The sequence below is a fragment of the Struthio camelus genome, chromosome Z, assembly GCF_040807025.1.
Source record: "Struthio camelus isolate bStrCam1 chromosome Z, bStrCam1.hap1, whole genome shotgun sequence".
Classification (NCBI taxonomy): domain Eukaryota; kingdom Metazoa; phylum Chordata; class Aves; order Struthioniformes; family Struthionidae; genus Struthio; species Struthio camelus.
In genome coordinates, this window is record NC_090982.1 from 77,924,675 (window position 1) to 77,939,377 (window position 14,703).

The 14,703-nt window shown below is 54.9% G+C and overlaps 1 protein-coding gene across 3 annotated transcripts; it reads left to right on the top strand.

The window, feature by feature from the left end:
• Nucleotides 1-3,536: 3,536 nt before the first annotated feature.
• On the top strand, nucleotides 3,537-14,448 carry LOC104150900 (FA complementation group G). Of its 3 annotated transcripts, none has more exons than XM_068926583.1 (14): nucleotides 3,537-3,674; nucleotides 4,245-4,326; nucleotides 5,184-5,315; nucleotides 5,888-6,081; nucleotides 7,148-7,301; nucleotides 8,534-8,664; nucleotides 9,163-9,309; nucleotides 10,074-10,234; nucleotides 10,477-10,543; nucleotides 11,042-11,370; nucleotides 11,534-11,589; nucleotides 12,550-12,687; nucleotides 13,627-13,771; nucleotides 14,144-14,448. In XM_068926583.1, the coding sequence occupies exons 2-14, from the start codon at nucleotides 4,320-4,322 to the stop codon at nucleotides 14,259-14,261; spliced, it is 1,779 nt and encodes a 592-aa protein (XP_068782684.1). In that variant the 5' UTR covers nucleotides 3,537-3,674; nucleotides 4,245-4,319; the 3' UTR covers nucleotides 14,262-14,448. The 3 variants fall into 3 exon arrangements, with proteins under 3 accessions (XP_068782684.1, XP_068782681.1, XP_068782683.1); XM_068926580.1 differs by lacking the exon at nucleotides 3,537-3,674 and adding an exon at nucleotides 3,973-4,066; XM_068926582.1 differs by lacking the exon at nucleotides 3,537-3,674 and adding an exon at nucleotides 3,973-4,066 and having other exon boundaries at nucleotides 13,627-13,759.
• Nucleotides 14,449-14,703: the final 255 nt, after the last annotated feature.

The following is a 14,703-nucleotide window of genomic DNA, read 5'->3' on the forward strand; positions in this document are numbered from 1 at the left end:
TTGGTGCTATGATACTTTCATCTCTTTCCCTGGTGGAGGGCACATTACCTGCACTGTGTGGTGGGGCCACTCTCTGCCCTGACAGACCTGAGGACCGCATGCTTGGGATTGCTGCTTTGAGTTTTGTTCCCAGTCCCTGTTTGAGTTTTGACTCGTGGACCGTGACTGCCTCCGAGCTCCTCGTTGCTTGCATAACTCCAGGCTCTTCCTCGCCTCTGCCCTGAAGAGTCTTGGGGAAGGCTGTGGAAAGTGTCTCTTGAAGGCAGGTTTATTTCTATATTTAGCCTCTATGGGAGGGTAACACTAGCCCAGGTGTTAGGGTGCAATTCCAGGGAGGCTTAAACTGATCAAATCTCGGGCTTCCATTGCTTGGCCACCTTCTGGCCTGCTGGCTGTGCTCTCCCACCACTGCCTTGCGTCTCCCCTGCCCTATGGGCCTCTCTCGCTTAATTTAACTGACAAAACCAGGGATTAGTTTGTAGCTGGCTTGACTCCCTCAGCTGGCTCACTGCCCAGTTCCGTGAACACCAGTGCTGGTGCAAGGAAGCAGGGAGGAGCATGTATTTGGGAGCTGTGGCAGCCCACACTGAGATTGGCTTAAGCAATCCTGCCTTTAAAATGGGTTATATGCTCTATCTTGGGTCTCCCTAGTGGCCAGATGGTTCTCAGGTACTGAGTGGGGCCATGCTGATGAGTGAGGGGTGCACTCGCATGTAGAGAAGGAAAGGGTTGGAGGCAGCAGCTATCCAGTGATTTTTGATTTGACATGAAAAGGTAAGTCCAGATAACACATGTTGCTAACCCCCAAGGCTGCGGCCCAAATAGGTCTTATAGTAAGCTCACAACGTGGTCAGGAGCTTGCTGCCTGAATGTATTTGTGCTGGCAGAAATCCTTATGATCGCTAATACTGTGATGCTGGCCCGTGACATTCCTGCTGCTGCCACCTAGGCCCTTGGGCTGTGTTCTCTCCCATCTCTGGGACTAGTTCCTCTTTCAGGGGCTGCTGTCATGCTGCTGAACCTTTCTGCGCCCTTTCTGTGTGGTCAGAGCGCTCAGCAAGCACACGGGCATCCTCTTCCCGGGTCTCCGTTCTCCCCCTGGAGACGTCGCCCCTCCACGTTCCTGGCTGGGCCGTGGGCTCACAGCCCAGGGAGGCTGGGGCAGAGCAGAGAACAAAGCTCCAGCTCCATAAAACGTGCACCCATATGTCACCAGAGACTTATTAGGCAGTGTTGAAGACTTATTAGGCAGTGTTGAGTCCCCACTGCAGAATACAAATTCTGCCTCTCAAAGTCAAAATTAGCACTATTTTTTAGCCATGTCATGTTCTAGTAGATCTGAGCCCAGGCTGAAAAGCTGCAGGCCTCTTTGGGGACTTCAGACACATCGTTCTGCCTATTGATGCCTACATCTCCTCTCCAGAAATACGGAAATCTTGTTCCCTTGATGCCATCATAGGGGTCTAGGGACACAGGTTCTTACTTCAGCTGGATTTGTTACTACTGCAGTCGTGCCAAGGAGATAGGACTGGCCACTTATTGTGCTAGCTACTCTGCCAAGGGAGCCTAGCTGCTACACCAAAGAATTTAGATCCAAGAAGGCAAACTGTCCAAGGGCTGGAGATGCTCTTGCTTTCTTTCATTGACATTTTTAGTCTTTACCAGGCAGCCCTGAACTGAGCTCAAGCTGAACGTTTGACTGCTGTTCTTCTGAGTGTGCTGAGGATGACAAAGTTAATGTTTGTGCAAGGCTTGATGACCTTGGAAGCATGACATGCTGCTGATATGAAAACAGAAGTGGCTGTGCTTGTTGATTTTAAAACCCCAAGGAGCGTACAGTGGAAGGTGCCCCTGGGGCCAAACCAGCTCCTAGCCACTTTAGTAAACCTGGGGTGCAGGGGAGAAGGCTCTGTCTTGCATTCCCCCATTCAGGTTGTCACCAGAACCTGCTGGTTCTCCCTTGGGACTGAAGCACCCTAGTGAGAGCTGCACAATCTAACGCAGTCCTGGCCTCCCTTCCCTGCCTGCTAGCAGCCACCTCCCCAGCGCAGGCACCCGCCAGGAGGAGGGTCACGCTGCTCCCTGAGCAAATGCAGGCTGGATGCCCTTGGAGGTGAGTGGGGAAGGCAGGATTAGAGGAGGCCAGGACTCGCGGGTAGAATCCAGTCTCATGCTTATCTCTAGTGGTGGCACAGTTCAGAGCCAAACCAGCCCTGGAGGCAGATGCTCCAAGGGGTTGGTTTCTCGTCGGTGTGTCCTTTATGTAAATGTGACATGAGAGGTGGCACCCTCAGTGCGCTCGGCAGAGGGGTTTCCATCCTGAGGTTTCTGACTGTTGCTGCTCTTCTTGCTTCTGTGAGCATTGTGTGCGCGCTCCTCAGCAGTGGCTCCTGCCCAGCACCGAGGAGGGCCCTGTCTGTCTATGCAGGAGGAAACCTCCCCTGAGATCCTTCCCTGGTGCCAGGCCAGGAGTGGGACAGTATGTATCTTGGTCCTGGCATGGGGGAGCGGTGGAATCGTTTGTGTCTAGCTTGCGCTGCCTGGAAAATGTCAACAGAAACCCACTACCACTGTGAAAGGTTGGGCTTCTTTGGAGCCTGTCCCTGCCCTGATCCCCGGGCAGCTGCCTGGCGTGGGGCTGGCGTGGAGCTGCTGCCTGTGGGGCAACGCCAAGAGATGACACTGCTTCAGACAAGTCAAACTTGGTGTGCTTCAGTTCCCAGCAATTAGCATCTGTTTGCATGTCCTTCTCTTCATCCCATCTCTGTTTATTCTTCCCTGAATGTTTCAGACCGTTTTTTTACTCCAGGGAATAGTCATGTTTTTAGCGTACCTGTCTCCCCTTGCCCTTGGGGAGCAGCGTGGGCAGCATTCAAGGAACAGGCGTGGGCTTGGGAAAGCTGCTCTCTCTTCCTGTGGCCGACTTGACTCACTGCCTGGATCGGAGTAAGATTGTTTTTTATTTTATCAACCTCTCTGTGCCTCAGTAACCCTGAGTTGGGAAAAAAGGGGGAAGGACCCAGTTCTTGAAAGCAACTTGAGAGCTCTGCCTGCAAAGCGCTATAAAGGTGCTAAGCTCTCCTGGGCATCACTGCGTATCTGGTTAACGCTTTCATTCCCCCGTCAGCAACTCAACCCAGAAGGTGGAAGTGGTTCTTGAGTCTCTGCTGGCAAGTAGAGCCTTTCTTTTCCTTAAATAAATAAGTAAATACTGGGCAAGTTGGCAGCACTCCTTCATCTGACGGCGTCGCCTCCACGCTGCTGCTGCGCCCTTGACCCGGCGGGGCTGGCGCGTCGAGGAGAGGGCCTGGGAAGCTGGGAGTCCCCGTCTTTGCTTTCCGCTCCGCGTGCGAGTCGTTCGCCTCCGTTCGCCGGCTGCCGCGTTGGGATAACGCCGACCTACCTCACAGGGGTGTTGTGAGGCCGAGCTACGCGTGGTGTGCATGAAGCACCTCGAGGAAGGCCCGTGAGCTTTAGATTTTATTATTATTACTATTATTATTTTAATTGTTAAATCATTGGTTAATAGGTGGTGGGGAAGATTAGCTTTTTCGCGTGGAGGCTAGCTGCCGCCTTGCTCCTGCCCGCCAGGCTGGAGCGGGGCGCGAAGCCCTGCGCCGCGGCGGTCGCTCCGGTTCTGTACGACTGCACAACCTCATCGCTGCAAATAAAACGTGAGAGCCGGAGCGCACGGACTTCATTTCGGGAGGTTGGGGGGGCCCGCGGCGCCCGGGCCCCGCTGCCGGCCGCTGCCCTGCCGGCCTCGCGGCTTCGCCGAGCGCGGCCTTTCGGCCCCTCTCGGCCACCGCCTTCGCGGCGGGACGGCGGCAAGCCCCGCCCGCTCCTGCCGCGCGCTTGGCCGTTGCCTTAGCGACCGCCGCTTCCCGCCTGCCCTTGGGGCCAATAGCAGCGGCGCCGCGGCGGGCGCCAGCCAATCAGCGGCAGGCGGGAAGGCGGGAGGAGAGCGGCGGCCGCCATGAAGCGGCGGCGGTGCGGGGAGGCCCCCGAGCCCGGCTGCCTCCGCGCCTGGGCGGCCGAGAGCGAGGCCCTGGCCGGGCGCTGGCGGGTGCGAGGGGGTCGCCGTTTTCCGGGAGCGCCGGGGCTTCCAGCACCGCTTGCCGTGGGAACGCCTGGGGCTCGGCCTCGGCCTGCCCGCCGGCGCCGGGCCTTGACGCGGGGTGGGGGGTGGCGGTGGCCCGGGCCGGCCCCGGTGCCGGCCCGGCGGGTGAGTGTGTCCCTTGCAGGCCGCGCGCTGCGCGGGGCCCGGCGGAGCGGCGGCGCGGCAGCAGCGAGGCGCCTTTGGGGAACTGCTCTTGCGGATGCGGGGTGAGTGGCAGGCCCGGCCGGTTGCCTTCCCTCCTCTCCCCTCCCCTCCCAGAGCCGAAGCGTGCCGGGGGTGGAAGTCCCGGGCCTGGATACTGATGTTTGCCTGGCCGCAGCTCTGATATCCTGATGTTTGAAACAAATCTCTGAAGAGACGGAAGTGAAATTTTTCCCTGCTGCCATAAGCTGAGCTGCGCCTTGGGAGGGGTGAAGGCCCAGCCCTGACCTGTACCTAATCCTTTTGTCAGGGGTTGTGGTTGAGCTTTGGGGTTTCTGGAAGAAAAGAGGCAGGGAAGGAATGGCAGCAGCCTAGAAGCTGCTGGATGGGGTTGCTTGTCACCCCACTGCACCGAGATGCCAGAAAAGGGATTCCCGGCGGCAGTGCTACTATAGAGGAAACCTGATCGGAGAAAGATACTATAGGGAGCAGTTAGGCAATAAGAGCAGAGCAGCCCAGCATTTGGGTTGTCCTGTGGCTGCAGCTGGGGAGACAGAACATGGGAAACCTCTGCGGAAGGACGGACCTGTATTGGGAAGAGCACGTTCTACTGATGCCCTGTTGGAAGGGCTGGAAGGCCTCTCTGTCCTGGAGGACTGCAGGACCTAGATAGCATGCTGGTTGGAAAGACACCAAGGATGGTATCAGTAGTATCGGCACCTGGAGAGGTGACATCTGCTCCCACTGTGGGTAGTGCGGTCTCTGAACTGTAAAATCTCACCACCACCACCACCACAAAAACCTTGGCAGGAATATTCTTTTGTCGCAAAGCAGGGTGATGAAGCCTTAGCGTGGATGGTTGTAGGGTTTTCTCTAGCCACACACCTAGCTCAATTAATTCTTATGTTGGCTTTGATTACAGGGCTGCCAGCTGCCCTCGCCACCTTGCCTCTGGAGCTTACTGTCCTCTACAACTCCCTGCTTTTTGCTATGGGAGCATCTAACTGTGCCATCAGTGGAGAAGCAGAAGGAATACACCAGGGGCTCCTCAGGGGTAAGAAGAACATTCTCTATTTTAAATATGTCGGGTGACTGGCCAGGGGAGGGAGGACTGTGAAAAAGAAAGGCTGGCTCTGTAGGGAACGGCAGGAGCATGGAGCAGCGTGAGGCCATGGATAATATGTGCATGTTGCAGCCCGTGGGGATGGGCCAAAGGTTTTAAAGGAAACAAAAGAGTTTTGAGGCATAAAATGCCAAGTTTCTAGCAAAGTTTTTGTTAATTATGATGCCCTGGGTTCAAAGGGAACTCACTGAAGTAGACTCTGAGTCAGAGAGAGATCCGCAGTGTTAGCGCTTGCTTGTTCTTGGGCTAGTGACCTTAGGAGGAGTCAACAAAGCTGGAGTCATGGCTCTGAACGGTGTGTTGTCTGCTGTGGGTTACCTCATTAATATGAGAGCTCTGGTTTCTGTGCTGCTCCTGTAGCCAGGTGAAGCTGGGCAAGCCCTGTAGCCCTGTTCCATCCCTCGCTAGGAAGAGCCTCTGTTTGCTTGAGGCTTCCTCCCACTCTTGGGAGGATATCTGTTACAGGGCACTGACCTGTTGCCTCATGGCTGTTTCTTTACTAGTTCTGGAGGCTTGTGGGGCCTCTGGGCAGGATCTCAGCACTGAGGAGCTGTGGCAGAAAGTGCTGCAGGAGGTGACTGTTGAAGAACTTCAGGCGCCTTTGCATCGGCTGGGCGCCCTGCAAGGAGCGTGGTGGCTGGCAGCCAACCGCCTGGGAAGTATCATCGGCCTCTTCCGGCTCCTGAGCAATGCTGAGGTAACCAGGCAGCAGGAGGATGCTGTGCAGCTTCTAGCTTCCTACACTGTCCCGTGTCAGAGCATCTGCATGCTGTTACCATCCCTGCAACAGTGCAGTGCCTCCTGCGTGTATGATAGGTGTCTTCCCTTAGCCTTGGGGGATCGTTAAGCCAGCTGTTCCTCCCCTCCTGCTGATTTTGCAGCCTGATCTCCTCCACAGCTGGTGCTTGATGTTTTTCTGGGTGGCTCAAAAGTTTAGCGCCAAGCCATGCTGGGGATGAATTGTCCGGCTGGACCTGAGTCAGCCTTAAAGGGACAGCATCTGAATTGCTTGCTAACGTCAGGAGACCTATCCAGCCCATTGCTGAGGGGCTTGTATTTTTTCTTTACTGTTGCCACTAGGGAGTTTCCAAGTAGTCTCAGTGTGTGCCCCAGCTATATCTGCAGACCAAAATAAATACTTGCAGGTTTGGTAAAAGGGTGCAGAGCTGGCATAAATACTGTATTTGCCATAAAACCCTCTCTCCAAAATGCTGCTGTGGCATTTGGAGACCTGAACCCATCAGTGCTTCCCACTTAGCATGAGTAATCCTGTCCCTGGCATCCCAGCTTAACCTAATGGCCCGCAGTGCATTAATGGGTCCCAGAATAGCTCCTGCCTGCCAGGGCCCAGGGCAGCAAGGCGCCAGCCAGGTGACTCAGGCATGCTGGAAGGGGGCTGCAAACAGAGCTGCAGCCTCTGCAGGGAATAAGCTGTGAACAGTGTGACTTAGAGGAACCTTTCCTACTGATCAGGAGCACCAGGTCGCCGAGGGGTCCCTTTTCAAAAGCCCTCAGGCAGCACTTGAATCTGCCTTGCTGGAAGTCCCGAAGGTGTACCTCCCACTGTCAGGTGGGAGCTGCTGCCCAGCACCAGGAAGGAGTTATTCCCCAAACCAGGTTGTAGTTAGAGTGAGGGCATGGTAGGACATAGCTCCCCAGGACAGAGCATGCTGTCGAGGAGCTCAGTGCCCCTCTGCTTCCCTTTGCCTCAGGATCAACGCTCCCTTCAGTATTCCCTGCTCTCTGTCTCTCTGTGCTTGCAGGACGCAGGGAGAGCTCCCTGCAGCGGAGGGAAGAACGAACTCCTCTCTCTGCTCAAAGCATGGAAGGTACCTGCCGAGGGGTCCTCTGTGTCCCTCGTACAGAGCGCCGAAGACTTGAAGGAGATCCTGTGCACTGCAGCCGCCTTCCTGCAGGGTTTGTGCAGAAGGGACCGTCGTCCCTGCTGTAGCCTCCCCCTGCCCTCCTGTCCCAGGACCCCTCTCCCTGCCGTTATCCTGGTTGTTCTTCCCAACCAAGTCAGCCCTTGGGATTCCCTTGGGAAATGACCCAAGCTGAGCCTTTGGGTCTATGGGTCTCAGACTTGCCATTTGATATCCAAAGAGCTTCTCTGCTTTTTCCCTAGCTAAGCCTCTGCATTGCCACAGGGCTTCTTCTGCCTGTGTTTGGCTTTAGGTAGGTGCCTGGGCTCAGCACTGATCTTGGTAAAGCTGGAAGGCTGGTGGGGGGCCTATGAGGATTTTCTTTTCTTCTGTCTGTCCTCTGGTGCCTGCCTTGTTGCAGGCATGCTGCTCCTGCTGGATTATAGTGCTGCAAGAGCCAAGTGAAGCTGTTGTGCAGCCTCTCAGCCTGGTATGGCAGCAGGGGATAGAGCTCAAGAGTCAGAGATGAGATCCATCCCAGTCACACTGCTTGCTTGCTTGCTGTCTTGATAGCACCTGCAGCTCCTGGGGCAGCCAGCACTGCCTCACTGTGTTCAGTTTCCTTTCCTTTGAGTGGGGAAAGTTGGAGCTTCTCATGCACAAACCTCTCAAAAGCCTCTAGGGTGGTAATAGCACTTTCAGCAAAGAGGCAGCAGATGAGAATATGGATGTGACTTAGGCACGTTGAGGGTGTTTTCAGAGGGAAGCTTGAAGCAGGGGTTGAAAGAGAAGCAAACAGCAATCACAGTAAATATTTTTGAATTAATATCCTAGAGCATCCTGCTAGGTAATGGCCCAGATGTACTGGAAAAAAATGTTTTTTCTGTGCGTGCTTCCTCACCTGCACTATTTCTGCTGTGCATGTATATGCACCTGGGCCTGCCCAGCACCTACCTCTGCCTCGGAAAAGGTGGGCATCTTGGTATTCAGGGCTTGGAGGCTGCCCTTCTTTCCATTAGACGCTTACATAGAGCAGCTTGTTCTCTTTCAGTAGTGTTGAGCAAAAGATGGAAGCTTGGGCCGATCCTGCCCTGTGTTGCTGGTTGTGGAGGGATCCAGGCATGGGACAGTTGGGAAGAAAAGGGTGGGTTGGGCATAGCACAGCCTGAGCTGTGGGCCTGCTCCCTTTGGGGGGGTTTGCAGGATGGGGTGTCTACAGAGCCTTGTTTAGGGGCCAGGCTGTGTGGGGAGTGGAGCCGCAGAGCTGAGATGTTGGGTCTGTTGTAGGGCTGCAGGAGCTGGAGGCTGGGAACCTCCCAGGCGCCCTCTCCCTCCTGCAAGAAGCTGCTGGCGGATTCTGCTCCAAGAGGGTCCTGGCTCAGATCTACACCTGCCTCGGCCGCTGCGCTCAGCGAATGGTAACAGCCAGGCCTCTCCCCTGCCAGCACAGAGAGGGGAAACAGCCTGAGAGCTGGGAGGGGAGCGTCAGGCTAACCTCCACAGTGCCTCTGTGTGGTCAGGGCTGCAGCGGGAGGGCAGTGTCTTGAGCACGGTACCCTTGTGGCCCCGGTCTCCTTGGGCAGCTGCAAAATCCAAAGAGGGATTTTCCCTGAGCACAAAGGGTTGCTTCAGAGAGAGGAGAAACTCAAACTCCGTCCAAGAAGAGTTGCCTTTGATGGCTAAAGTGCTGCAGCTTGATAATATGCGTGCTGCCCTGCAGCAGTAAGGCGAGCTCTGAAGGAGCTTGAGGGCATGGAGAAGGTTTGGTGGGTTGCTGGGGTAGCCTGTGCATGCATACTGCCCTTGCTTAGTGGGGCTTATCGGAGAAGCAAGCAAGGTGGGGATCTGGATCCCAGCAAACAGTAAAGATGTGAGCAGGATGTCTTTGCAACGTGCAACTCCCCTCATTTTCCTAGGGCAAGCCTCAGACAGCCCTTCAGCACCTGAAACGGGCCCTCCAGGTGGACTTCCAGTGCCTTCCTGCCTTGTCCCACGCTGCAGCAGTGTACCGTGAGCTGGGGGAGACAGACGCAGAGCTGCAGACCCTGGCTGTGCTATACGAGGTTTGTCTGCTGCCTGCAGTTGTGCAGTGGGGTGGCCTCAGGGTTGATTTTTGAGATTCATGCCTTCTGAGGGGCTGTTTTAGCCTGAAGAGGTTCCCAAAGTGGAAGACGGTGATCCAGCCGTGGTACTACCGTCAGCAGTGTCTCCTCTGGCTTCAGCAGTGGGAACAGGGGAGCCCAGCTTGGTCAGGAACTGCTGCTTAGCACCCAACTGTTGGCTGAGCAGAGGTTACACTTCAGTGTTGGAGAACATTAGCCTCTTAAAGTCTCTAGTAAAGGAGCCTTTAAAAGGCATGCTGTGGCTGTGAGAGGGTGTGCATTAGCTGCGGCAGCCTTGTCCTGCCTGGGAAGAGCAGTAAACACCGAGTTAGCTCTTAAGCCTTTTTGAAGTCCCGTAACACAAACACAGCCATGAGAGATCTCTCTCACTGCTAATAGCACAAGATCTGGTCTAACTAGGCCTGTGGCTGTGATGGGAGATGCTGTTCCGTGCAGCTCAGAGCATCTTGAACTGAAAGGTTCTGTGTGCTCTTAGAGATCTCCTGATTATATGTGGGGAGCAAAAGTCTGCCTGTCTCTGTTGTGATCTTGCCCTTCCTTTTCCTGGAGGTGGCTGTGCCCTAGTGAGTGAGAACAGCATAGGTGTGGTGTAGTACTTCTGCTTGGCTGGATGCATCTCTGGAGTCCAGAAATAGCAAATCATTGCAACTGCTTGGGATTTGACCAGTAGTGTATCTACTACGGTTTCTGTTCCTGTTTTGCAGGCTCTGGAAAGAAGCTCTCCAGCAGCTGCTTCCACTACTCCCTGTAGTCTAATCCAAACAGAGCACCTTGTCCACACACCAGCGCTAGCTTCTCTCTTCCGCCATCGCCCCCCTTCCGAAGTGAAGTACCTGCTGGCACAGAGGTGTCTCCAGGATGGGAGGTAACAGAGCTGCCTCTTGTCTGCTCACAAGATGCTGCCCCTTTGGGATCTGCAGTTTTCTCTGTGCTCCTGGATATTGTCCAGTCGGTATTGCTGTTGTAGGTCTGTTAGTTGTGGGCAGCACGGACAGAGTGATTGCAGTGTGGGGAGTGCCTGCAGGCTGGCAATTCAGGTTCCACCTGGCTGCTGGCACTTATTGGGGTCCCCTGCTCCTTCTACCGTGTGTCCTGTCCCTGTTGCAGGGTGGCTGCTGCTGTGGAACATTACTTGGATTTTCTGGCTCTGCTCCAGGATGGGCTGCAGCAGCAGGTAGGTATCTTGAAAAGTTTCCCTGGCGCCTTGGGAGGTGAGATTCGGATACCCACCTGAAGGACTGGTATCAGACTTCACACCTGGACCAGTTTCACTGTCTAGCTTGAGAAATAAAGGAAATAAGCTGGGAGCTGCCAAGGGGGCAGTGGGAGCTGCGGGCTGGCACCTCTGACCCATGGCACATCTGCCTTGGGATTCACACCAGAGACTGCTTGGTACTACTGCCCGGAGAAACAGTTTCCCCTTATCTTCAGGGAGTAGTTGTTGGCCCAGTTCTGGATGGCCTTCACTTCAGGACTAGGGTTTGCCTTTCTGGCTCTGCTGAGCCATTGCTGCTCCACAGCTTCTGCTTCCAACAGGCTCCAGTTTCTATCGGAGTGGGTCTGAGCTTTGCTGGGTGGCAGCTCTGGATCCCCAGTAAGCATGGGGCCACTCTGCTTGGCTGGGAGTCGTGCAGTTCTATGTCTGAGCACTGCCGTCGCTTGTCTTCCCCAGGTGCCTCTGGATGGTGGATCAGCTCTGCCCAGGATACCTGAGGTGTTCTTGGAAGCAGCATCTGCTCTGGAGCAGGCCGGGAGGCATCAGGATGCCATAACTGTGTGTGAGGAGGTTGTGAGCCGGACAGCTGACCTGATCCCACAGACGCTGGAATTTGAGGAGAGGCCAGAGCGCCCATCACCAGGGACAGAATTGGCTAGTGGTCCCCTGTCCCAGAAGAGGGAGAGTCTGTGCTGCCTTGTGTGGAGAACAGCTGCATACCTGCACCAGGGCTGGGCCTGGGCCAAGCTGGCCAAGAACAAGGAGGCCATAATGCAGTTCAGCAGGTGATGAAGGTGCACTGCAAGAAGGGGCCTAGCCAGCAGCTCGCTAGATGCTGGGGCAGCAGTGGCTGACGGGCCAGAGCAGAGTGCACCTTGCTGTGGCAGCTGGCGTGACTGCTTGCAGCCCAAGGACAGCACTGAAGTTCCTCTGTCCTCCCTCCCTCAGGTGCCTTGGCGATCTCTTACGAGTCCAGCTTTATGGGTCGGGTGTTGAAACAACAGGTATGACACTGCGCAGCTGAGACCTGCTCGAGGCCTGGCTGTGTCTGGATCTGGTGTTTCTGGCAGTGGTGGGAAAAGAAGCAAGGCTCCAGGCCCATTGTCACCTCTGGCAGGAGGTGCCTGTTGCGCTGTGCTGAGCTTCATGCCACACTGGAACCTCTGAAGGGACCAGCTGGTTTGGTCAGAGAAGGGTTTCCCCCAGCCCTGCCTTCTTCCCCGTGTGCTAGGTGACAGTTAAGCGGGCTGTGAACTGGAAAGCTTCTTGAATTCGGGTGCCAGGGTATAGATTTGAATCAGTTGTGCTGTTCCTAGTCTTTTAAGGATTTCCCTCCGCTCCTCTTTGTCTTCCATGGCAAATTTAATTCTTGCCTTGGAGGTGCTATGGACACCTTGTGCACCAGTCTTTTGCAACAGGCATGGCTTAGCCTTTCCTTCCTTGTGCTTGCAGGCTTTGAGCAGGAAGGAGATCTGCAGCAACGCTGGCCCAGAGCCTTTGGTCTCTTGGCAGTGTTTGCATGCAGAGGCTGAGAGCAGCCTTTATTCCAGTTATGGGACTGCCGAGAGAGCGTGAAAGCGCCCAGCCTGCACCTCTGCAGATGGGCAGCCGAGCAAAGGTCAGGCTGTTGCTGAGGTTACTGTTAAGTCATAGCCACATAAGGTGCTTGGTGTTCTTTGTTCTTGCCTCTACCACCTCCTGGCCTGTCCTCTCCTAGAAGATCCCCTGTTCCTTGACAGTCTCTTGCAGCGCTATTGGCATCATTTTGGGATGTGCCTGGCAACAAGCAGAGAGGCTGAGCTTGGTCACAGGCTGGTTGTGGAGCAGGGCAGTTGGAAGATGAACAGGCCAGGCAAATGTTTGGTTTATCTTGACTGCTAACCTGGTTTAGTTTGCTAGGATGGGGGAGGGAATGTCGGAGGATGCTGTCTCCAGGTGTATTTGTCTTTGTCTTTCTATGCCAGAGAGTCTCCTACCAGAAGTGAAGCTTCTCCAGAAGATCAGGTTGCTTTCTCTCGTTGGGCGAGGCAGCCAGTTCCTGGAGCTGGGGAGGCATAGGGAAGCCTTGCTGGATTTCCAGCATGGTTTGCAGATCTCACCAGGTAAGAGGCTCATTTTGATGAGGGACAGAGAGAATAGCCACAAGTTTTCCTTTGCTATTTTCAGTAGAAAGGTCTCGTGTTCTAGATCACAAATTCAAATGACGGACTGTGGCCAGGCTGCTGGCAATGCTGCATGCTTGAGATACTCCTCTGGGGCCTGCTCAGCTCATTGCCCCGGAGAAGCAGAGCAAAACTATTTTCCTCTGAAGGCTGACCTTTCTCTCTGCTGGTACCCTGAGACAGCGTGGAAGTCTCTCCTCTTCCTGCACCCAAGCCTAGTGCAGCCAGCTTTCTCCCAGAGAGATACTGGTTTTCCAGAAAGGAGGAGCTGGATAGCTGGAATCTTATTTCATCCTAGGAAGCTGGGTGTCCTTACCTGGCAGCCCAGAGGCTGAGGCATGTTGGGAGAGGGGAGCAGAACAGGGAGCTGCATTTGTCCTGAGGACAGCTAAGACATGGCCAGAGCTGCTTGCAGAGGTGATCCCCTGGCACCTGAGCCAACCTCAGCTGTTGGATGCTATAGCAGCACCGTCACTGTGGGTCTGCGAGGTTTGGTGAGATCATCATAGTAAGAACTTCTCTCTGATGGCCCATCGCAGTCCTGACTAAGGCTTTCCCGCCACCCAGCCAGGGCCTTGCTTTGGGGGTGCAGACCTGCTTACAAGGCAAACCCTGACCCATGTCTAAACAGAGCAGTGGCTGGCTATACCGCAGGGCTGATGCCATCTGTCCTGGCTGCCAGTCTGGCTGCCAGCCCCAGGGTTAATTAGAGCCTGTGAGGTAGCCTGAAAGGTCTCTTCCCCAGGACGCCTCCTCTTCTCATGCTCAGCTCCCTGGTCTGGCTTCTAAACAGCTCTTGCAACACCCTACAATCCACAGCAGTGCCAGGGACCTGCTCCTCCCTTGCTAAGGGCTTAATTTACTCTTCATGTCTTGCAGGTGACCCTGCTGCTGCCTCCTACCTGGTTCAGGTCCTGTGGGAACTGAACCGAAAGCAGGAGGCTGCCACTCGCTGGCAGAAGCTCTCAGAGAGCCTCTCTGAGGAAGATGAGCGGCAGGAGAGGCTGGGAAGGTGTGTAGTGAGGTGGGTGGGATCACTGCTGGGCACCCAAGAGGGTTCCACAGCCCTCAGCTTGTGTTTTAAACTGTGTGCACGGTTTATCTAGCTCAGCCCTTGCCAGCCTGGAACTGCAGCACGAAGGCGTCTGAGTTGCTTTCACCCCACTTCTGCTCTGATATTCAGTGCTTAGCCAGGCTGTGGCTCTGCAGGGCTCTGGGGCACATAAGAACTGACAAGGAGCCAAAGTCAGCCCACCTCTGCAATAGCAAATGGGAGAGCAAAGGCTGGGGGCAGAGTTGAGGAGTCTCTGTAGTGTATGAGGAGTGAGCTTACTAGTAAGACTGTGGCAAAGGAATGCTGCTGTCCTTACTGCTGCAATACCCTCTTTTCTTTCAGGCCCTACCCTTTGTACTTGCTTTCATGTCTGAAGCAGGCCAGCTTCCCGCACAATGAATCTCTTGCTAGAAACATACAGGATTACCTCCGGACCACAAGCCAGGATCTCTCCAGCTAACCCAGTCCGTCTCCCCATCACCACATACCTGCTGAAATCTCCCTGCCTGCACCAGGGTGACAGGAAGCCTTAATGGCTTCTCCAAGACTCAGAATTACTCTTGGATAAAGCTGGGTTCCCAAAGGACTGAAATGGAACAAAGTTGCTTTGAAAGTTGCTAATAAAAGCCTCAGATCTATTTAATTTATATATGTTTTTCTGTGACCTTCCTCCTTAAGCAATTCAGAGTGAACCATTGCAATGATGATCGTGGCCTTGGTGTTGCCTGGAGCTGCTGTGAGCCTGCAGGCTCCCTGCTCCGGAGAGAAATATCTTTGCCCTTTGAAGTCGTCACAGGCTACACTGCTGTACCGAGAGGCGCCAGCTCTGCATTCCCTGCTCCGGGGAGCTGTGGCAGAGCTAGACAAGCTGATGAAGCTGAGGGTTGTCAGATCATTGCTTC

Coding starts and splice junctions, on each gene's coding strand:
- LOC104150900 (XM_068926580.1), top strand. CDS start 3,977: ATGAAGCGGCGGCGGTGCGGGGAGGCCCCCGAGCCCGGCTGCCTCCGC. Junction 8,665..9,162: donor GCCGCTGCGCTCAGCGAATG/GTAACAGCCAGG, acceptor TCATTTTCCTAG/GGCAAGCCTCAGACAGCCCT. Junction 11,590..12,549: donor GTCGGGTGTTGAAACAACAG/GTATGACACTGC, acceptor TTTCTATGCCAG/AGAGTCTCCTACCAGAAGTG.